The sequence below is a fragment of the Penicillium macrosclerotiorum genome (genome assembly GCF_028827735.1).
Source record: "Penicillium macrosclerotiorum strain IBT 26536 chromosome Unknown utg000003l_segment0_segment0, whole genome shotgun sequence".
NCBI lineage: Eukaryota > Fungi > Ascomycota > Eurotiomycetes > Eurotiales > Aspergillaceae > Penicillium > Penicillium macrosclerotiorum.
The window spans coordinates 770866-793731 of record NW_026643083.1 but is presented as its reverse complement, the minus strand read 5'-3'; the positions used below and the strand labels follow the sequence as shown (position 1 = coordinate 793731).

The following is a 22866-nucleotide window of genomic DNA, read 5'->3' as shown; positions in this document are numbered from 1 at the left end:
CATTCCGTTTGAAGACCATGGGCTGGGGCAACTGGACCGCTGTCTAGACCATCCATCGACCCTAACCTTTGCATCTTAGTAACATACTAATCCGCGTTCACGTTTTCTCCAAGCGGGGGATACCCCACCGGCCAAACTATGATATATCGGACGGCTGATCATTTTGGTGACATAATTCGTCTTGGTGCCGAGCCAATAAAGAACTAGTTTATCAGCGGATAATTGGATTGAATAGGCACATACCGCTCCTTGAGACTTACTTGGGCCGATGAGAGGGGAGCATTTCATATCCAAGGGAGGATTCTTCACTGCTTATTTTCATGATCTGTGTTGGGCTATCTTGCATTCCCTACTACTTAAAACCAAAAAGCTTGATCTCGCAGCTTTCTGCTGCAGTGGGCCTTGAAATCATCCATGGCTTGGCCATTTTGGTTCATGGATTGCGAGTTCATTTCCGGTGGGAGTCCCTGACAAACCGGACGAGGGAACCGGTAACACATGTCTCATGGAAAGCTTTTTTGATAGTGCAACCCATCTTGATAGGCCCACGCCCACGGATACTTCAGGAGAAAGAAGAGTTGTTTGGTCCCCAGAGGCAAGGCACAAATTCCAAAACCCTCAAACTCCGGGGAAAGGGGGATTGTCAGTAGCTTTCCTTGCATGAACCTTTGTCGAGACTTCCTCCATTCTACCTTCCATGTGGCCTTGATTATCACTGCTTCTGAGATCCAATCTCACTTCGCCCGGTTATGATACTAAAAGAAGAGCCATTTCGGTGCTCCTAATTAAGATCTCGAGACTTCTCATCGTGAGCTTTATGAACTTTCCTCGTTGGTCACGTATATTCAATTCTAATATACATAATGCTTACCATTATTTGTAGTATAGAATGCATTTTGCTTGAAGCTTTCCTTATACGCAATATTACATACCTGTCGAAATGAGCCCTCCACTCGAGGTCACCGATTTGGGTGACTGGAAGGTCCTCTACGATGGCAGACATCATGAGCCGACCCAAGGGAGACGAGCCCTCGCGCGCACCCTTTCAATCCCAAAGTCCATGTATATCTCATCAGATCCAAAGCCAGACATATCGACCGTCACTGAGATTGACCCGAAGTTGAAGCTGCCTCGGTTGAGCGAAGACGCTACAGAAAGGGTGTTTCCTGTCCGCTCGGTTGTCTCTTTTGACTCGACACCATCGTCGGCACTGCAAACGCCTTCCCTGGATAAATTAGAGAGCCCTATTCCTTCTTTCACAGACGCGTTCAGGAAGAGCTCACTCTTCAGTGACAAGCTTACCTCTGGGGATATGCATAAACTTTCGAGGCCCAATTACCTGGCTCGGATGCATGAGCAGAGACACAACATCACTCCTTTATCTACTGTGCCAACCCTCAGCCACCCTTTCTTTACCAATGACAAGGGGGTATTGGTTTCATCAAGAGCAACAGCATCAAGCAGCTCCAGTTCTCGAGGCAAAGATAGCCCCTCAACTCAGATACAGAAGACCATCCACGAGGCTGGTGAAATCCTGGCTCCCATTCGACTCACGAAGGGGTTGCAATTTTCTCATGAAGACGATGCCGAGTTGATCATCCAGCAATTTGGTGTATTGATGGTCATCACTCAATCTGAAGACGGATTATTCCCGGTCCAGGTGGCTAGTAGCAACTCTAATGACATCCTGGGTATATCCGCCGATGAGTTATTCGAGCTTAAATCTTTCTGCGATATCTTGTCTGGATCCCAGAAGGTGGCATTTTTATCACATGTCTCGTTAGTTCTGGAAGACGAGTATGATGTTGAGAAGTACGGCCCTGAGATATTCTGTCTTCATCTATCAACTCTAGAAGGTGGCATCAGGCCACTCTGGTGTACGATGCACACCAGCAGAGCATATAAAAACTTCATAATTTGCGAGATGGAGTCTGAAATCATTAGCAAACCAGGCTTAACAAATAGTGAAGGCTCTGAAAAACGACACTCGCAGAGGAACGGTTCCATCACGCAGGCCCTACCTGAGCAGACATACGCCGAAACCCGCACTCTCGACACGATCAACAGTTGCAATGGTTCTACTCCCAAAGCGGACACCATGGACTCGGAACTTCTCAATTCCTTGCCGCGTATCTTGCGTGACATTGCAAGATCTCAAGCGCTGGAGACACTACTCCAACATGTCGCCTCAACACTCCAGAAACTGACACAATTCGATCGAATCACCATTTACCATTTCGACGGGGACCAGAACGGTGAAGTTCTTACCGATATCATCAACTCGAACCTGGATCTAGATCGCTATGAAGGGATCCACTTCCAGGAGTCGACTTTCCCGGATGATCTGAAGAAATGCTACCTGCGAAACACCGTTTCCTTCTCCTATCGCGAAGGCCCCTATTCGGCTGGATTGATATACAGAGCGTCGACCAGCAAACTGGCCTTAGACCTGTCACATTGTTACCTACCAGTAACACCAGTATCTCCAGAAGACTCAAGCAGTCATCCATTACAGGCGTGTATATCCATTGGCGTTTACGTGTTTGGAAAGCTATGGGGCATTGTGTCATGCCAATCCTACGACGAAGACCGGAGACTTCATCCGCTGCTCCAGAAAGCGTGTTGGATCATGAGCGATGCTGTCTCCAGTAACGTCGAACGACTATCATATACCCTTTCGTTCCCGCTGCAGAACCAAAGCATGATCTCTGAGGGCTACAATGGCAAAGAGAGCACACGGTCCGCGTCCGGTGATCTCTTAAGCCTCTTTGGAGCCGACTATGCAGCTGCTTCTATCCTGCAAGAAACCAAAATCCTAGGCAAACCCAATGATTCGCAAGAGGTCCTTGCTTTGCTTGAATACCTTCGGGCAAAGGATATCGATACCGTTCTATGGTCGACGGATATTGCCTCGGACTTTGAAGACCTTGATTACTCCCCTGGTTTCCGCCATTTATCAGGCCTGCTGTATACTCCATTATCGGCCGATGGTAAAGATTTCATTATTTTTTTCCGAAGCGCACCCGGTTCCATCCTAGATTCACCGCATCCTGTAGGCATCACCAAGCCGGTCGAGTGGTCTGCCACTGATTTTGGAAAGGCATCGATTTTGTCTTTGCTATATCGAACATTCACGGATACCTGGCAAGAGAAGGAAGCGGCAATGCAAAACAACCAACTGATGAGGCTCCTGCTCGCGAACTCGGCGCACGAGTTCCGAACACCGTTGAATGCCATCATCAACTATCTTGAGATTGTTCTGGATGGCAACCTGGACCAAGAGACGCGGGAGAATCTATCTCGGTCCCACTCTGCCTCAAAATCGCTCGTGTACATCATCAACGACCTGTTGGATCTCATCAATGCAGAAAATGGGCAACGACTCATCAAGGATGAGGTATTCAGCCTATCAGAGACCCTCTGTGAGTCTACCGATATCTTCTGGGAAGAGGCCCGACAAAAGCATGTGGATCTGCAAGTAATTCAACACTCGTCGTTGCCCCCCGTGCTTGGGGACCAACGGCGTGTCCGGCAAGTCATTACCAATCTCATCAGCAATGCTGTCCAAAATACCTCGACCGGAGCTGTCACCATCGAGTCGTGTACACTTTGCGAGCCCTGCGAGCCTGGCTATACTGCGGTGGAAGTGGCCATACATGACACCGGATCCGGGATGTCACAAGAAGTCGTCGAGACATTGTTCTGTGAGCTGGAACAGGTTTCCAACAAAGATTATATGCAGGCTCCAAAGTCATATGCGAAGACAGCAAGTTCGCCGAATCCTGAAACAGACAACGTGCTTGGTCTTGGACTGGCATTGGTTGCTCGCATCGTGCGCAATATGGATGGGCAGTTGAGTCTGAAATCTGAAGAAGGGAAGGGCAGTTGTTTCAAGATCCGGCTGAAGTTCGAGTTGCCCGCCACGAGTGATGGAGCTCTTGCATCTGCACAGACGACCCTTGATAAGGATTTAGGATCGAAAGTTGGGGGGCCCGGGATGCCGAGACCAGGTGGTCCTCAGGCGTCGTACGACCACATTGGAACGAAAGAGGAGCTGTGCAAGGAGGCGGACAATGAAAGCCAGGGAATCTCCTGCCAATGTGGAGATAGAAGTTTCCCTGGGCCCGGACTAGGACAAGAAGAGCGGAAGTTTCTGGACGTTGATGTGGCGTTGAAGACGGGCGAGTCACGAAACATCACCATCCCTGCCCCGCATCCAACACCAGACAAGAAAACCAAGTCCGACGACGTCAGTGTACCACACTCAAGCTCCTATCTAATGGTCCTTTCAATGCTAACTAAAGGGCTTGGTACAGAATCTCTTCAACGCCCCGGCACAAGAAGTGCTCTTTGCATCCGACGAGCCCACGGCGTCGCCTAAGGACTCGAAGCAGGTCCCGCCGGAGATGGGCTCCAATACCCGGCTGCGCGTTCTTGTCGCCGAGGATGATCCAGTCAACAGCACGATTCTCAGCAAACGTCTCGAGAAGTTCGGCTACTCGGTCTCTATGACGGGCAACGGGAAGGAATGTGCCGCGGTGTATCGCGCGAACCCTGGCTCCTTCGATGCCGTCCTTATGGATCTCCAAGTATGAAGTCATCCCGCTATCGGCCGCGTGTGGCACGCTAACAGCAATCCTTTCTAGATGCCCATCGTGGACGGCTTGGCTGCCACGAAAATGATCCGAGAGCATGAGAACCAGGCAGGCTCGACTCAAACGCGTGTCCCTGTGTTCGCTGTCTCGGCCTCGTTGATGGAGAAGGACCGCCAGACGTATGTGGACAGCGGCTTTGACGGCTGGATTATGAAGCCGATTGACTTCCAGCGGGTGCATGTGCTCCTGGATGGGGTGAAGTCCCCTAGCTCACGGAATTCTTCTCTCTATCGACCCGGTGTATGGGAGGAAGGGGGTTGGTTCACGGTGTAAGCAGTACTAAGGATGTGCTTTGATAATTCCCCATGTGTAACAATCCAAATTCATTTCTTATTCAATTCAATTCAAATGGGGTATGGTGATCTAAGTGTTTGCAAATCCATTCATGAAATCAAAAAGGCCTGGTGGTATGCAGATGATGCGATGCAAAATAATGCAAAAAATTACCGTGAAAAAGCGCATTCAAAAAAGAAAGGAAAAATGAGCGGGGATAAAGGGACCGGGAACATTTCCATCAATAGTACTCAGCCAGCCCCAAACTAGAGAAATCAGGGACAGTGTCGCCGCACTTGAAAGAAGGAGAGTATGCCTTCTTTGGCATGTACCCGTTCTTCCATGCCGTACGGTAGCTCCACTGTGCCGCGGACTCAGTGCGCCAGGTCCAGTAGAACCAGCCCTGGGCGGTCTCAAAGGCGGACATCTGGGCTTCGGCGTAGGTCTGCAGCCACTTCTTGTACGCATCTGAGTACTCGGATACATCAGCATTGGCATTAGTGCAGCTGCAGGTTCCCGAGTCCGCCGTCGGACAGTACATTGTTGACGAACTGGTGTCGTAGGTACCCTCCCAGCGGGTGCCACGACCGACGTTGTTGAGGTATTCAGCGCAGTCAGTGTCGGCTTGAGACCATTCACCGCAGATTGTGGGGCCCCATCTAATGTAATTGGTCAGCAGAGCCGTGGGATTGACGATTGGAAGTGAGCAGGAACATACCCGGAACTGGTGCTGTTGATTGCCTCAATCATCGAGTACCAGCTGTTGCAAATAATATCCACCTTGGCGGTGTGATTCAGAACAATCTCGCCCGTGTTGAAAGTGGTGTACTGATGTGTGTCCAGGTACATGTTGTCCGGGTGGTCCTTGAACATATTGTCCCACTTGTCGAGGTTGAGGAAGCCGTCATGGAAGACGATAGTCGCTTCGACCCCATTGCTCCGAACGAGTTCCGCTGCATCTCGCGTCCAATTGAGGACTTTCTCCGTCGGCAGGGTAAGCATAAGGGGCTCATTGACTAGTCCATAGATAGTCACGATATTCTTGTACCGATCTTGTGCGAAAAACGTGGATAACTGGTTGTGAATCTCGAGTGACCGATTACGATTTAATTCTCCGTTTGACCCATTAAGCCAGCCGATCTTGCCCTGGTGTCCGCTGTGGTTCCAGCCATTTTGACTACCTGGCAGTCCGTGGAGATCCAGATTGACACGTAGTCCATACTTCCGACAGTACTCGATTGCCCGAAGGAGATACCGCCAGGCGATTTTTGGGACGTAGGGATCCCCATCATAGGTTGTCACTGCCCAGTACGAGTATTGGATTCGGACATGGTCCAGTCCGGCTTCTTGGATTTCCGCAAAGTCCGATTCTGAGAGAAAGGTCGCGTAATGCTTCTCAATGGTCGTGTTTGCGGAGGATCCGAGGGCCTCCGTGAGGGTCCATTCATCAATGACAGAGGACGAGTAGCCCTCAAAGAGCGATGGGGCAATGAAAGGCTCGATTGACAGCCAGCCTCCGAGGTTTACACCGCGAATGGGCTGCGACCCATACGGGAACTTCTCGTTCAATGGGGGCACGTTGTCATTTGCGCGGGCCGTGTCACTCCAAGAGGAATTAAGACCCATGATATACAAGCCTCCGACGGTCTCGTTCGTGAACGTGACATTGAAGCCCTCTGTTTCATACCAAGTAAACGGGTCTAAGTATGTGCCCTGTGCATAATCCTGGGACAAGTTAGTATCTAAGCCTCTAGGACACTTCGTCTCTCCTCCACTTTCTCTTTTCGTCTCTTCGCCCCTATTAGGTCTCATTAACTTACCGGAATACTATCTCGACTAATCCCATCGAGATTCCCCGTGAGAGAATTGGAACCCGAGCTGCTGCTGCTGGAGTCGTCCGAACCACCGCTGTTCTTCTTCGATTCGATCACGGCCACTGGGATGATAACGGCCAGCAGCACCAGAGCCACTACCACGCCGCCCACCACGATCTTCTGCTTTTTGGACCAGGAAGCCCAGAACTTCCAGGAACGTCCACCGCCTTCGTGACTGGCATCCCAGCTATCCTCGTCCTTCCAGTCGTCTTCCATAGCCGGACCACCACCTCCACGGCGGCGCACCTTCATCTCGGGACTGCGGCCTTCTTCCAAGTAGGCCCCGGACGCAACGCGGGCCCCGGACCTGTGTCGTGACCGGCCTTCAGCTACCTCGTCGCCCAGCGCAGCACCAGCACCAACGCCGGCCCCAACCAACGCGGCTTTCTTCTTGCGCTGTCGACGCTCTCGCCGCGCTTCGTCCTCCTCTCTTGACCGCTCTCTTCGATCCTGTCGCTCGTTTTCCACTGCTAATCGCGCCAGTGCATCCGCGCTGAGCAGATGGGACGCACTGTTCGTCGAATCCGAGCTTTGATGCTTCTTCTTCTTCCCTGAAACCGCCGCGACAGCCGCTGCCTCTCGTTCTCTCTCCCTTTCTCTCTCCTTTTCGCGCTCGCGTTCCCTCCGTCGCGACCTCCGTATCTCAGCCTCTGCATCGTGAGACCTCTCCCTCTCCCTCTCCCTCTCCCCATCCTCCACCCTCCCCCGATACCGTCTCTCCCTAATATCCCTCAGGGGGCTCTCATCCTTATCCTCCCCCTGGACCGCCGATACCCCTCCCGGTCTCGCTCACGGTCCCGCTTCTTCGGTGATGTCGCCGGCGACTCCTTCGCCTTAGAGCGCTCCCGTCTCCGCTCAGCCCCGGATTCCCCATATGCCCGCTCATCTTCCCGTTGCCGACGACGCTCTCGCCGCGCACGTCGTCGTTCCTCGGCATCGCTGTCCCGTTCGTAAGACTCGTACCCCGCCTCCCGAAACCGGTATTTGCCCCGCGGCGTGCCGGGGCTCGATGGCTCGTCGTCGTACTGGCCGCGCGTGTACTCGCGGTCTCGAGGGCGGCGGGAGCGCTCGCGCTCGCGTGAGCCGTACCGGTCTCGGCTGTGGGATTGGCCCGCCATGTGCCACGGTCCGAGACGTGGACGTCAATCGCTGGTATGTGGCTATGGATGCCCTGCGAGTGGGGGGACTGGTATGTAGGCTGTAGGAGTATCGTTTCGGTAGGAATGGCGGGACGTGGAATGTGAGAAGGGGGGTTATTGTTACAAGTCTTGGTGTCTCGGCGAATTCTTGGTACTCGTCTCTCCCACGAAACGTGCCGGAAACCCAGTGGGTTAGGTATGCTGCCTGGAGCGTGGCCAGTCGGGATGGCAATCAGGGCAATTGGATGGTCATTGCTTCGTTGTGTACGCTGGAAAGCTCGAGGGTTTTGGTTCGAATTAAGTGTTGCGGGCGCTTGTGGTGGATCCTCGGAGTTTTGGGGCTGTTTTGCTTTTGCCGTATGCGCATTAGTGCCGAGGGGCGACGTAAACAGCTACGTAGGTCACACTATCAGCGCGCACTTGAGGACGAGCAACTTGTGCTTGGGGTCGATCATGATACTAGCAGGTGTCGAGGACAGGATCGTGGTCAGTCTCATCGACATGCCTTATCGATCTTATGTGGAGTCGTTGAACCCTTTATGTTGCGGAGCAACGATATATAGAGTGGATCGGTGGCTACAAGAGCCCAGCGAGGGAGCGACCTGGGGCAATCCATGCACCCAACATCTCCCTCAACTGTAGGAGCTGCACACCACGATATATTCTACCAGTCCTGATCGGAGGTACATTTACTATGCAACAAAGCTCGATCTCTATATCGCATCTCCTGGAGATATGGCATTGGAGAAAAAACACACATTAGATACACCACTCCGACCCTAAAGATGGTATGCATCGAGCCCCAGGTCCTTTCTAATTCGACAAAAAGGAGAAATCACAAAATGGGGGGAAATATCTGTCGTGTTCATAATGAGTCGGGGTATGGAAAACTTCACAGACGAGAAAAAGAGAACCAAAAAATATATGATTGGTGGAACATAAAAGGTCGCAAACAAAAAGCTCATTCAGAATGCCTACCGTAATTGGTCAATGAAGAAAACATGAGTCCATCTGTACAGAGTATATGGTTGGGAAACACGAGTAGACGAAAAAAAAAGATGGTAAAAAGAGGAGGTACAAAAAGAGCATAGATAAACATGAATTGTCGCTTGAGTCCGGGGAATCTAGATGAATGTAATCGAGGTGGTGCCACTGATATTCTCATCTCCTTTACTTTAAAGGGTTGAATGCAGCAATAAAATGGGTAGGGCGTAAGATCCATAGACATGGCCCGGGAATAGCCTGCATCGCCTCTAGATCAGAGGCGATAACTGCGACGAGGAACAATGATTCGAGCTGGCAGAGGCATCCTGGCCATCTGGGTGGAGTGAAGCTTTGAGGCGGGCAAGAGGCGCCTGCTCAAAGCCGCAACTCATCACGCTGGATCTCTTTTTTGAGGGTGGCACAGACCACAAGGATGGAATAAGACCGACTTGAAAAGAGAATGATTCCCCGAAGCATCCCAAGTTGGTGTAACATGGTGTTTGCTGTCCAGCAAAATGGATGCAGGACTGAGGCGCCGACGATCGACGTATCGCCGGCGTAGGTTGAAAGTGAGAAGAAATCTTTCAGCTGATGATCTGTCTGGCTCCTTCTTTGCCCAAAACACCTGGTTCGGTGGGCTTAGGGCTGCGATCCCGTCCCTTCTTCCGACTGAGGAATGAAAGCATGCCACTATTTCCCTGCTTGCCCTTGACGCCAGTACTGTCAAATCCTTCCGCCGGGAGGGTTGAACTATGGTCTGCGAGTTCACTCCAGCTTCCGGCTTCCTCTAACACCATTTGGACACCGCCTCCCTTGCTCATTTTTCTTGTGGCACCACGAGGACGCGGTGCAGGGGGAGGGGCCGGTGGAAAGGCGGTGCAGAAGGTGGGGGTGAAGGAGATGCGCGGGTCGAGGGCGAAGGGGGCTGCGGTCCAGCAACAAAATCGTTCGGATCAAGGTTCTCGCTGACTACAGTCATATTCTCATGCTGGGACTGGGGCTGAGGCACCGGATAGAAGGTTCCCTCATGCTGTGGAGGTGATGAGTTACGGGCTGCTGATTCAGGCTGAGAGAGTTGTCGGGAATGGGCGGTAGTTGTAGCGGTGGCAATGGGAAGGCAGTCTTCAGGATTGCTGCAAGAAGGCGAAAAAAAAAATTTAGGAATGACCCAAAAAATATCTACGGCATCGCACGGAATGTAGCACTTACACTTGGGCCGCAATGGCATCAGCCGCATTGCCTTGGTAGCTGACCAGGGTATAGTCGAAGGGCTCGAACATGGTCTCGATTAGACGATGAAGTTCATCTTCACGGATCTCCTTTGCAGTTGCATCCTCGCGGAGCTCCGCTCGGGGCTTCTGCCGGCGGGCTCGAGCCTCTAGGGGCGCCTCCTCAAGGAGCAACTCCTCCAGATCATAAGTCGCATCGAAGTTGGTTTTGTCACTCGACGGTCGAAAAACTGGAGGAATCTCTTTGCGCTCGAGAGCATCGAAGTCGATATCGGCGAAGAACATATGCGAGGTGAAGGTTTCGAACCCGATGGCACCGATTCGGCGGCTGCGGTCTCGTTCCATCAATGCTGACAGAGCCCGAAGACACGGAACCGATACAGCGGGATTTGTGACATAGTATTTCGGTTGGGCTTTTTTGATGTTCTCACTCAGAGTGTCCTGGCTTCGGCCTTCAAACGGTCGCTACAAAGAGGTCAGAACAAATCCACCTCGGAATCATCCATTGATATACAATGGTGAGACGTACCTTGTTATAGATGCACTCGTAGAACGTAACACCCAACGACCACCAGTCGACCTCGAAGTAATATCCACCTCCCTCGTATACTTCTGGGGCCAAGTAAGCCAGAGTGCCCGACTTGCTAGTCAGCGGTTTACCCGGTCGGAAATCAGACGCCACGTTCTACATCAAAAATTGTCAGTCTGACTACAGAAAGTTAACCGCAGAGAAGATTTGGAACGTACGAAGTCAGCCAAGTGAACATGTCCCTCGGAATCCAGTAACACGTTGTCGGGCTTGAGATCGCGATGGATAATGCCTTGAGAGTGAATGTACCGCAACGCACAACCAAGCTCTGCCATCCAGAACCGCACGGCCTCCTCGGTGAAACACTTGCGTGAGATATGAAACCGAAGATCGCCGCCATTCATCAAATCCACCACAATGTAGCTGGGATGGAGTCAGCACGCGGAGCCTAGCTGCAAACGGGCCACAGCGCCGAAGACTCACATGTATTCCATATCCTGAAAGCTGTATCGCAAATTGCAAAGGAAGGGATGGTTCAGATGTTCTAGCATCCGTCGTTCACGAATGATATTCCTGACACTTTCCGATCGAACAACTGGAAGAGAAATTAAGGTTAACTGTAATTCTTTTGTGAGGAGTCGAATCCAAGATTCATGCTTCATACCCTCTTCCTTGCGGATATACTTAAGGGCAAACGTCAGCCCAGTATCCTTCCTCTCGACGATGCGAACTTTGCCAAAGGCACCTTTACCGACAACCCGAAGGAGGCGGAAGTGGTTGAGGTTGACTAAGACATCATCAGTATATTGCTTTTCTTAAGCAAGCTCGTCCGAGCCCAGTATTGGGTTCTTCGACGCATCTAGAAAGCAAGGGTTGAGCTGAATTGACATACCCGCATCGTTGTAAGACACCGGTTTTCCTTGAGAGTTTCCCATCCTGACCGGCACGAATGAGGAGTGTAGTAGTCTATTTGCACCAGGGGCTTCCTAGCCACATCACACTTGTTTCGCAGAAACCTCGTTGGATGGATCGATTGCGTGGAATGCGTCGATGGATAGCCCTCCAACAGGAGACGTAAATGTGGTTATGGAGAAGTGGCAAGTGGTGTTCTTAAAACCTAGCGTCCATGAGAGATGCTGAGTACAGGATCCCGGAGGTAGGATCGCGGGAGCGGGGGTTCAGATGGATCGGGAACAGGCGAATACGGGAAACACGGAGGCGCAAGTTGGAAAGAAACCAGAGTTGAATTGAAGAGCGTAGATTGTCAGCCCGACGTAATGAAAAGTATGGATCGGACAGCAGCGCAGGCGGATTATGTATAATTCGCGAACAAGGTGAGGGCCCGAGAGCGAATGAAGTCCCAAGCGCGCCGTTGGGACGGGGGGGTAACTGCAGGTGAGGTGAACGCGGTAAAGTGGTCGCAGAGTGAGGCGTGGCGGTGGAACGGATCGAATGCACACGATGGAGCAACGTCAATTGTCTCGAATGGCTGGTCTGTCTCGACTGTCTCAGGTCTTTGGGTCTTTGGAAGCCAAAGAATGAACGTGAACTTGATCGGGCTTTCTTCTGCAAAGAAAGGGGAGGCCGAGCGGTCAGGAAGCGGCAGTATCGCCAGAACCAATCACGCCCCCCACGACGGGGAAAGGGGGAGCGCCATCGAGCACTGTCTTTGCGCTGTCCTCTCGGCGATCTACAGGCCTTCTCTACGGATCGAGCCTAGGATTAAGGGGAAGCTGGGCTTGGGGATGTTCTAACGGTGCCGCCATTCTAGGTTAGGAGGAAGCCCCAGGACTATCCCGACTCCGTCTGCCGCCGCCATCCTGGTGGATCATGGATGTGCGGCAGATATACATCCCGAGACTATCGACCTTTGCCGAGAATTAAAACAAACCAAAAAAAACACACGCGCATTAAGGGGGATTCGCGAGAGGCAAAATTCACTAAGAAACAGTTGTGATAGTCAGAAAGCATGGCTGGCTTATAGACAGGACTAGTTTACGATGGCGGACAGGTTCATGGGCTGAAGGTGGAGGCCACGATAACCCGAGCCCAATGGGGCCGCCTTCGAAATGCCTAAAATGCTTCCACATCGCCAGTCGGAATGGTATCCAGAGTAGGAATGACAGAGCGGACTCGTTCCGACGGAAAACTGTAAATTTTTGCTCTTTGTTGGCTCCATTTCGCTCGGATATTTTATCCCACAATTTCGCGGGAAACGCCTCCCTCCTATCATTGCGACGCGGATGATTGTGGTGATTAAGTCCCAAACAATCAATTGTAGTGGGAGCAGCCGCTGCTGACAAGATCATTTGAACTTGAAGGTTTATTAGGCGAAAGAAGAGCTCGATTTCTAGCAATATATTGGTTCTTTTCGATTTTGGAGGAACAAGTACACCCATCCTATAAGGATCTAATTTGGGCTGTGCATACATTTATCATCGCATGCAGGTAGTCTGTAACACACATGTACATGCATGCTTCTAGTGTTGCACTCCGTTTGCTTGGATTGCGTTTCTCGACCGAGCTAATCAACACTGATTCCAGGTCTTGGATGGAGAGTCATGGATCGCTCCGTGGTCTGGGCCGGAGGCAACAACACCGTGATCGAACCAGTAGCATCACCGGCGAATTAAAATCATATTGATCAAAGTCACCTCGATCAGGTTCCAAGTTTCCGGCTTGCTCGCCACGCGACTTAGGGTGACACGTCTCGTATCTCGTGGCCGCCACGTTCTTGACCGCCCTTGCCGATGTACATACAAGCGAATGCGAGTCGGCCAGCGAATGACAGCGAATGACAGCCGGTCAGATCCCGGTTTGGAGCAAACTAAACCCCCTTCGTTGCACTTGGTGGCACAGGAACAGCCGTGGAACACCTGCAGAACATTTGACAGTTGGTCTCACGAAAGGCGACCAGTCATCTTGCTGTGCAGCCCCAGTCTCACTAGCGCCAGCGACCAGGCTCTCCTCCCAAATTAGCTTGGTGATCTTAATGTCAGGGGGGCCAACCCACCTATCCGTCTTCAACCTTTTTGATCTCAGACTCTCGATAAAGGAGAGTCAGCGCCTGGCTCGTATCTCCATCCCGTCTGATAAACTCACTTTCAAGCTGTGTTGTGAGCAGGCCCACTCTAGGCCTTCTTCTGGAATATGCGCATGATGGACGCTTGGCAGACGCACATTAAAGTTACAAGGCCGGCCACCAATGGCCCACTGTAGGCAATAATCGACATAATCCCGGTCCAGTAGGTGTTTCATCTCGTCGTTTCAGCTTTGGTGCTGAGGACCGATAGGAGAGAGAACCTGTGGGCCTCCTGAATCATGATTCCGGATCAGACCTGTCATCGTCGCCTCGCTGGTTGATAATCATGAGAAACCAGTGACACTTATCAATAGCACCACAAAGAGACAATTCTCCGGTGTCAATCTCTGACACCGATGGTGATGCCTGTAGTAAGCAGAGCACACTGCATCTCATGTACTCCATATGAAGCTGCGACAGAGGAAGCTTCCTAGTGCTTGGTTCTCGTGGTTTTGGTGCACTGATCTTCAGCCGCATTATTGAAAGGGGAACCATTCGCTGTTTATCATTTGACGACTATGCAGCCATGGCTGATATGTATTTTCGCCCCAGAAACGGTCTGTGGACCAAAGTGGAGACTGACTAGGAGGGGGGCATGATACTCCACTTCGATGAATTGGTGAATGCAATCAATCAAATACGAGATGTCATCCGTGGTCCTCCTCTCCCGAATTACCTGCTGGGGGTGTGGCTGTAAAATGAAAGCGTTTAGGCTTCAGATCAAATTGCCTGGTTTAGACTTTTGTTGCTTTCTTGCTGAGCCTCCAATTCCCACGACGCCAAATCTTCCTCCACTTTTAAGAAACTGCGTTTTTTTGTCGGAAGTCGTCTTCTTCGGGAAGGGTAGCAGCAAAACAGAGTCTAGAACGATGACTAAAATCTGGAGTCTAGGATCCTGATACATCTCAGAATGTATACTGGAACAATCCTTGACTGACAAATGTCGTATTGAGCGAGGGAAACGAAATAGCTGTGATTTGGCCGATAATGATGGTGGTGGCTTCAGAAACAAGCGGTACATTTCCAAGCAGGAATCTGGATCTGTTCAGCAATACCTACATATGAATTGAGAATTGGATAGTTTTCGGTTTAAAATGGTGAACGGAATAGCATACATGAATGTCCTCCATGTCTGGTGGTTAGATGTTCGAACTAAATGAGCTAAATTTGAGCACTTGAAGCTTTCACGGTCACGAGATGGTGCGTACCTGCCGTCGGTGCAATTTCACTCTCACTTCAACTCTTCTTTCTTATTCTGTTCTTCCCTCTTTCATTTCACTAGAATTATGTCTCATTCCCCTCTCTTCAATTGGTCCCGGATCCAGTGAGCTCTATTCAGCAATGGAAGCAGATAATTCAAATTCGGAACCCACAGAAGCTGCCTCACCTCTTTTTGCCTCTCCTACATTGACTGATCCTCTATTTGGCCATCAAACAAATCCAAAGCCACCGCTTTTCATGCAACGGCTCGAGAGCTCAGGCATCGATGTCTCTGGTTTTTCCTTCAGCAAACCTGTCAATCAACCAAAAGAATTCTCCTTACGGGCTCCGCATCGAGTGATTCCCACCAGTTTCGAATCTCACAGTATTACCACAGACGTACACGCACACAGTCAGCCTACAGCTTGTAATAATCAGGGATTGACCAAGTATGATGAGTAAGTACTTCTTATCTACTGGCACTTGCTTTGACAGTATACTAATCTTGATCCCCACATTCACAAAGTTCATCCACCTTGCTTGAACAAGCTGGAAAGCAGTGCCCTGGGCAACCCGAAGATGATGTGTATGTCGGCTTACCTGATGCATCGATGAAAGACTTCTCGGGGAGCCGGAAGAATGACCACCCCAAGGAGTCACGAACTACTCTTGAGCTCGGTAAAAAAATATCCAGCTCCGAGGCAGATTTAAGCAAAATGCCCGTTGTCATAAACCTGGAGCTAGAAAGTGAGACTTCATTGATGACCAAGTCTCTAGATGGAGGCAAGTCAATGGCATGTATAAACGATTGTATCATTCAAATCGCATACACTAATGTTACAAAGGCTACCTTGGCTCGCCCATCCTCATCATCTTCGGCAAATAATCAAAAACCGAGAAACAAGCTGGGACCTCAGAAGACTGTTCCATTAGAAGCGCCCGTTAGGCCAAAAGATGACCTTCGGGTATCCAAGCGTCGCCGAGAGACCCGCAAAACCACACCGAGCCGACTACACCGCTCAATATCAAATAACAAATCCGGTGCTTCCCAGCTGACTGAGGATACCTTGTTCGAGCTCCTGATTGGGAGAATCAGGCAACGGGAAGAAGATGAAGCGCTGGCTGCCAGCATCCAGCACCAGGTTGAGAAACAGAATATCAAATTGAAAGAGGAAAATTCAAATCTCCACAAACAAGTACAGATATCACTCGCAAATCTGCAGAAGGTTGAGCAAGATGCCAGAAAACGACAATCTCAAATGGAAAACTGGAAGGAAAAAGTTCAAAAGTTTAGGCATGTTGTTGACGATTTGGGGCGAGACTATGATGTCCTTCGAGATGAATCAGTTCAATTCAGAGAAACCACAAGAAGCCTCAAGAGGGACAGGAATGAGCTATTCCAAGCCATCGATGACATCAAGCTCAGAATTTCGAGGGCAGAGGGCACAATTGAAGAGCAACGAGGTTTGATTTCTGAGAAGGAGAGTCGTATTTCCCTCTTGCAGCAGACACTGGAAACATGGCAACAGAAATATAAAAGCACCAAGAATGAAGTTGTCAGCGAAAAAACCCGCACTGCTACACTGGAATCGTATATTCAGAACTATGCACTTAGCAACGCGAAGAAACTTACTTCCATCAAAGAAGATCAAGAAAAATTAATTCGGGACCTTTCGGCAGGCCTAGAGTCTACGGCTGAGAACTCAAACAACTCGCGTGACTTGATTATCATTGAAATTCAAAAGGTCTTTGACAATGCTCTCGCTTCAATCCAGGCATTGGGTGAAACACTTTCAAGCGAGAAACTCGAGGTTCAAAATTTCACAGCAATAGCACAAGATATGATTTCTCAGTATGTTCTCTATTCTACAAAGTTTGCATCAGATTGAGTGACTGGAATTAATATGAATATAGAATGAGAGAGGTTTCGACAAATTTCACTCATAATGTTGACACAAGCACTAATATCAATGTTAGCGTATCAAAAAGTGTCCAGGAACTCCTAGAACTGACGCAGTCTCATATGGGCCCTGAATCCATGATTTTCAAACAGCTCTCAGGCTGTGACACTTCTTCCAAAAGTCTCAGCGAAAAGCTACATGCTGTTGAGACAGTCTTGAGTCATTCAAGTGAATTGGTTCAATCTTTGATATCTACGGAAGATAACCTTGCGCAAGATCTCAAGGATTTCAATGAAAAGCTAGTGCAAGCTCAAATTCCGAAGGAAGAAATTCAACTACAAAAAGAGCTGAACGCGAAATTTGACGAAAATACTCAGTTGCAGCTCCTGCTCCAGAAAATGAATTTCGAATCAGAGTCTCTCCAGAAACAATTGGATGAGAAGGATAGCCGTATCTTGGGTCTACAGCGATCCTTGATGGAAACAACAGAGAAGACGAAGATAGCCGAAGACCACAACCAGAGACTACGAATTGAAACAACGGCTATACGAGGTGAAATGGAGGTGACCGAGCAGAGGATTCGACAAGAAATGAATAAAGAACACGCTATTTTGAAGGCGCAAATCGAGTCCCAGTACGAAGAACGTCTGAAAATACTCCAGAAAGATAAGGATGAATTCAAAATGGGCTCAGAGGAGCTGGCGTCCAAGCTGAGTGAAGTCCAAGGGTCTCTGGTAAGGTACTAGAACACACAGAGTTGGAGAGATCATTTTTACTAAATCAATTTTACAGATCAAGGCTAAAGACTTCATCGCCGATGGACAAAGAGAACGAGCAATTTTGGTAGGCTACCACGATTTTTATTTCTACTCGGCTAAGTTTTACAGGCCCAGCAAACAAATGATGAGATGCAACAACTCCGGAAATCTTGTACCGAATCCATGGCTCGACTAGATGCACAAACCGCCGAGGTCCAACGGTACAGAGAATCAGAAGCGACTTCCTGTATGGAGAGGAACGACCTTCAAGAACAACTCCGGCAATCGCAAGAAAATATTCATGCCCTTGAACAGAGGCTGTCAATTGCACCAACAGCACGAGAGAAATTTCCAGTACCCTCGGCAACCCCAATTGTGTCCTTTTCTGCACTTGAAACCCAGCTCTCATCGGAGCAAATGACGCCTCTGTACGAAGACCAAACAGACTTTGCCATGCTCTTCATGTCTGATGACCTCATGCTGTCAACTCCGCATCGTATCGCGAATAAGCCCGAGGAGCCCCCGGGCCTACTGAAGATGGCATTCAGGCTGACAATCCGGTAAAAAAGGCAGCAGATGAAACTGGAAATATCTTCGAAATTCCTCCGGACACAAGTGCTCCATGCGTCCGGATAAACAGAAAGCGCAAGGCCGTCAACTTTGCAGCACAGCGTTCTGAGGGTTCTAACATTCAGACGAAGGAAATTCCTAACGTCCCATCGGCCCCAGCCGATGTTCAGACCCCCACGGAGGATGCTTCAGCTATGGAAGACCATGCCAACAAGATGACGAAGCATATACACAAGTGGACTTACGGTCGTGTCCAGAATTCGGGAACTCAAGTCCAGCAGGAACAGTCTGCGGCTGCTGCTCCATGTCTGATTAAAGCAGAACGACGGACCAGTCCTAAAACTCTTGTATCAGCGAGCAGCACAAGCAGAGCTGTTGGTCGTTCGAATCTCCGAAGCAGAGGTAGACGTCGCTCTCGAGGTACGCTTCATTCGTGCTTGGTTCTGGAGGGATCTCGTGTTCTAATTATCGCGAACAGGCGACCATTACAGCGCTCGCTTCAGTCAAGAATGCTGAATAGTACAGTGCCCAGAACCAGATAAAACAAGTAACCCTATTCGAAACTATTTTTGCAAACGGGACAAGGCATTCAGTTCATGCAGCGTGTGACGTTATGGGATTGCGTGAGGCAGATTTTAATTTCATGTATGCTTATACTGGGATGTATCCCTATATTGCCAGTGCAATTTTGCTATGTCTTACATCATCCCAGCGAGTATCACTCCCGAGATGATTGCACCCACTTGCAAGGTAAGGCTGCGATAGGTAGCAGAAATATCTCTTATTTTCAATTGAAAATCCCAAAAAGCTATAATGCTCTTAAAACGCCGAACACAAATGCTCCACCAAAAGGAAGTACACGGTGGAGCAACCGAGAGATAAACGTCTCTCTCCGTCAGCACTTCCCAGGATATAATGTACACGAAGGACGGTTAAGCTCCCTCCAAAAACAACCCCCTGTCACAGCCAACACAACACCGTGACTAATTATCATATCATCGATTCGGGTCCGCAATGGAACGTAAAGGACAAAGACCAATCTCCAATCGAGAGGAGTGGTCTGAGAATGCAAGACGGGAGAGCGGCGAAGCCTATGCCAGTCGGCTGCCGCGGCATCGACTTCGAAAGATCAGAGCTGCCACGGCGTCCATTTGAAATCCCCCAGGCCGGAGGGTGAAAGGTAATGCAGGGCCGGAAGTCGAAGATCAATCATCGGCTATGATTTTATTTGGCCTTTCCGCCCTTGGTCGCCTCCAGGAAGAGCACCTTCTTCTTCACGACGGGATCGTATTTCAACATAGAGAGCGGACGGTGCGCACGCGGCCGGATCATCGTGCGGTAGTACCCGGTCATGGCCATGGAGATTAGCCGGACGGCGATCGTGCGTGACTTCGCTGTGAAAGAAAAGAGATTGGTTAGCACGCTGGTCATGCGGACGTCGGGGAAAGCTTTGCGGGATGGTCATCGCAGGAGGCATGATTCGGGGGCAACTGGGGATATCGCAGAATTCATGAAGTCTGACGGTATTGAATCAATCTGCTGCTCACCTTTCTTGGCCATTTTGCTCGATGTCCCAAGGAGATTGGATCGGTGGTTCGATAAAGTGGAAATTCAAGCGCCGCTGGGCAAACCTGGCCGCGGAGTAATATCACGTGGTGTGCTGAGTCATCAAGTCACGAATTTGACTCGGGATACGGTGGCTGGACTCATATCGATGCTCAGTCTAGGGTGTCTATTACAAAGAATTACATATATTATTTCCTGCTAGATTCTCTGTAACTGATCATGAAAGATTATTGACAGGTACTCACACGCACCGGCAAACCTACCGGTAAACCCGGGTCAAGAAGTCCTGAACGAGCTCAATAATCACCCCATGTCACATCGATACTTTCCAGTTGGACTGGACTGCTTGGATTAGCTTAGCTCTCACCTGTGTTATGCAGGGCTATAACTCGCTTAATGAACCGGGACTAGGGGTTGAGATGCCCGAGGTGATCATGGGTCTTCAGGTTACTTCGGCCGTTCCCCAGACTCCGAATAAGCTTGTGAAGGACCAATGAGATGCACCTGTTTGGCCACCAGGGGAAAGGGGCACTCGGGGGCTGAAACAGGGTCCTCGTCGCAGATACGATGTATGAAAGATACGATAATGACATCCATTCTGGTTTGGAAATATCGGTCCGATTGATGTCCATGCTCACGAGATGGAACTTCTCACACCTGCTATGCCCTCTCAAGAACATAACTTCACGTTTGCTATCTCATTCCAACGACTCTGACTGTGTTGCCAGCTGCGCGCTGGAGAGGTGGCGCCCTGTAGCCGCGTTATTCCCTGGCCCCACTACTAATCACATCTTGATGACCTGCGTCGGTGGAACTGCCATATTGCTCCGGTTGCCCAAAAGTACATACTCTCGCTGATAACTTGCAGAGGAACTGCCAAATTCAGCTAGTAGGTCTCAGCTTATGGTACAGGATCTTTGAGTTCATTGTGTCCAACAGGAGCAAAAAGAGCGTCATGTGTGGTTTGTATGTTTTACGGCAACTTGGTGCGGTAAAAGTGACGTCCTGAGTGGTCCTCGAGTGATATGAGACCCTCCGTGTTGGCAGTATAAGTATTTCCATCGAAACCTGTCAGCAGTGTTCAAGAAAAAAAAAACTGCTGGCTAAGACCCTTGTTTTCAAATTATATTTATATCTATTCTCCAAAATGGCCTTCAGGCTTCTTACCCTCGCGACTTCTCTAGTTTTGCTCGGTCCGGCTTTGGGACAGAGTGTTGATGGCTCTCAATATAACAACCCAACGGCCGGTCCGCCCTCAAGCTATTTCGCGGCTGCCACGACTGTTCCTGTCGCGGCCCTCCAAAGTGCCGCTGCAAAGGCCAGTACCGCTGCGAAAGATGCGACGTATCCTGTCAATAACGACAGTGGTGCCTCCAAGGTGACTATCCATAGTGATTGGTCCAGCTTCAGTGAGGTACATGTTTAAATTACTGTTTCCTTGACCAAATATACTAAGGGTCGGGATAAACAGGGTGCTGCTTTCGTTTGGGTAGCCGATATGGATGTAGACTGCGATGGTATTGACTATAAATGCAAGGTGGGCAGGATGATATTTGACGTTGGCCCTGTATTTAGTATTCAATGACTAACTTCATCATACAGGGCAATCAAGATGGTCAGGCCCAAACCAACTTTGGCGCTCTTGCAGCATATGAGGTCCCCTTCTTTGTTATTCCAGACAAGTTTGGAACAACATACCAGAGCGTCCTTCCAGGCAACAATGTTGGCGCTGTTATTTGGTAGGGCTCCAGAAACTTTCCGTAGTCTTCTGACTGATCTTCATCTAGTGGTGGTAAGATGTTCTATGGCATCTACGGAGACTCTGACGGGGATGATCCTCAGGTCATTGGTGAAGCATCGTGGCTCATGGCTCGGACATGCTTCCCCAATGACGACCTGAACGGCAACAGTGGCCATACTGGTGTTGATGTGACCTGTATGTTGGCAAAATATTTCAAGTTGAAGCAATGCTGACACTTCCCCAAGATATCTTGTTCACTGGCGACGACGCCGTCCTCCCAAGCAGCGCCCTCAATAATAACTATGTTACCAACTTCAGCACTTTACGATCCATGGGCGATAAGTTGATTACTGCTCTTGCGAAAAACCTGAATCTATCCTCTGGCGGCTCCGGTAACCCATCCACCACTACTACCTCCAGCCCAACATCAACGAGCGGTTCTGGTTCGTGCTCTTGGTCTGGGCACTGTGCTGGTGAGTTATATGATTTTTCTTGACCTTTGCATGCATACATGCCGTAATTTTGTGTCTAATGGGACCCTTAGGCAGCTCTTGCTCTTCTGATGATGACTGCTCCGATGATCTAGTCTGCAAGAGCGGGCTTTGCAGCTCGAGCACTACCTCTTGCTCATGGTCCGGACACTGTGCTGGTCTGTTGCATCTTTTCCCCCGGAATTTGAATTTAATTACTAATAGTTTCTTCTTTTTAGGTGCTTCCTGTTCGTCAGATGATGATTGCTCGGATGATTTGGTCTGTAGTAGTGGGAAGTGCGCTAGCTCGTAGATGTGCGGTACTATTCGCAGTACTTTGTCTCAAAAATGAGTGGTGTCCTTTGAAAAGATTTAACCAATGGCCTCATCTAGATATAGTTTACGCGACGCAAATTGAACAAATTGAACAGATTTTAGATCCTCAAACACGCTACCACTATTACTGAGATTAAAATTCTGGCTGACTCCTCTTTGGGAGGGTGAAACACAATGATAGACTTTTTGCTATTTTCTTCAATAACAGAGATTGGCTTCATATAAACCGGGTCAATAATTGCATGTAAAATTTATGACTGCTTTCTCTATGTAATTGTGCATAGTTAATAGTCATCTTATGGAAATATTCTTACAACAAGAGCATGGACAATATGGTGCAATTTAAGATTCTTTGTTTATATTATAACAATGAAAATAAGCATCTTTGTCTTAATCAACGCTCCTCTGAGCCTCTTTGTCTTAATCAACGCTCCTCTGAGCCTCTTTGTCTGTTAAGTATTCATCGAGCTCCTTCATGCGCTAATAATCGAGGTATAAAACACCATTGGGGAATATATAAAAGACCTTCTCATCTCAAGTGTAGAATCCAAGTCCAATC

The 22866-nt window shown here is 49.5% G+C and overlaps 7 protein-coding genes across 7 annotated transcripts; 3 read left to right on the top strand and 4 right to left on the bottom strand.

Annotated features, from left to right (window-relative positions):
- Positions 1 to 940: 940 nt before the first annotated feature.
- Positions 941 to 4928, top strand: N7462_003176 (hybrid sensor histidine kinase/response regulator; the record flags this gene model as incomplete). Its single annotated transcript, XM_057074902.1, has 3 exons — positions 941 to 4249; positions 4305 to 4589; positions 4647 to 4928. The coding sequence occupies 3 exons, from the start codon at positions 941 to 943 to the stop codon at positions 4926 to 4928; spliced, it is 3876 nt and encodes a 1291-aa protein (XP_056934407.1).
- Positions 4929 to 5169: 241 nt separating this feature from the next.
- Positions 5170 to 7920, bottom strand: exg2 (putative exo-beta-1,3-glucanase; the record flags this gene model as incomplete). The annotated part of the gene is made up of 4 exons (XM_057074901.1): positions 5170 to 5587; positions 5647 to 6653; positions 6749 to 7523; positions 7577 to 7920. 4 exons carry the CDS (start codon positions 7918 to 7920, stop codon positions 5170 to 5172), a joined length of 2544 nt encoding a protein of 847 aa, XP_056934406.1.
- A 1589-nt stretch (positions 7921 to 9509) lies between these two features.
- On the bottom strand, positions 9510 to 9722 carry N7462_003174 (kinase-like protein; the record flags this gene model as incomplete). The annotated part of the gene is made up of 1 exon (XM_057074900.1): positions 9510 to 9722. The coding sequence occupies one exon, from the start codon at positions 9720 to 9722 to the stop codon at positions 9510 to 9512; it is 213 nt and encodes a 70-aa protein (XP_056934405.1).
- Positions 9723 to 9742: 20 nt separating this feature from the next.
- On the bottom strand, positions 9743 to 11618 carry N7462_003173 (uncharacterized protein; the record flags this gene model as incomplete). The annotated part of the gene is made up of 7 exons (XM_057074899.1): positions 9743 to 10058; positions 10135 to 10619; positions 10684 to 10839; positions 10902 to 11106; positions 11167 to 11278; positions 11348 to 11470; positions 11576 to 11618. 7 exons carry the CDS (start codon positions 11616 to 11618, stop codon positions 9743 to 9745), a joined length of 1440 nt encoding a protein of 479 aa, XP_056934404.1.
- A 3488-nt stretch (positions 11619 to 15106) lies between these two features.
- On the top strand, positions 15107 to 18188 carry N7462_003172 (uncharacterized protein; the record flags this gene model as incomplete). The annotated part of the gene is made up of 5 exons (XM_057074898.1): positions 15107 to 15423; positions 15492 to 16817; positions 16943 to 17600; positions 17659 to 17709; positions 17754 to 18188. 5 exons carry the CDS (start codon positions 15107 to 15109, stop codon positions 18186 to 18188), a joined length of 2787 nt encoding a protein of 928 aa, XP_056934403.1.
- A 1230-nt stretch (positions 18189 to 19418) lies between these two features.
- On the bottom strand, positions 19419 to 19754 carry N7462_003171 (mitochondrial 54S ribosomal protein bL33m; the record flags this gene model as incomplete). The annotated part of the gene is made up of 2 exons (XM_057074897.1): positions 19419 to 19588; positions 19742 to 19754. 2 exons carry the CDS (start codon positions 19752 to 19754, stop codon positions 19419 to 19421), a joined length of 183 nt encoding a protein of 60 aa, XP_056934402.1.
- A 1153-nt stretch (positions 19755 to 20907) lies between these two features.
- On the top strand, positions 20908 to 22284 carry N7462_003170 (glycoside hydrolase family 75 protein; the record flags this gene model as incomplete). The annotated part of the gene is made up of 7 exons (XM_057074896.1): positions 20908 to 21174; positions 21232 to 21297; positions 21363 to 21499; positions 21548 to 21696; positions 21747 to 21974; positions 22046 to 22150; positions 22211 to 22284. The coding sequence occupies 7 exons, from the start codon at positions 20908 to 20910 to the stop codon at positions 22282 to 22284; spliced, it is 1026 nt and encodes a 341-aa protein (XP_056934401.1).
- Positions 22285 to 22866: the final 582 nt, after the last annotated feature.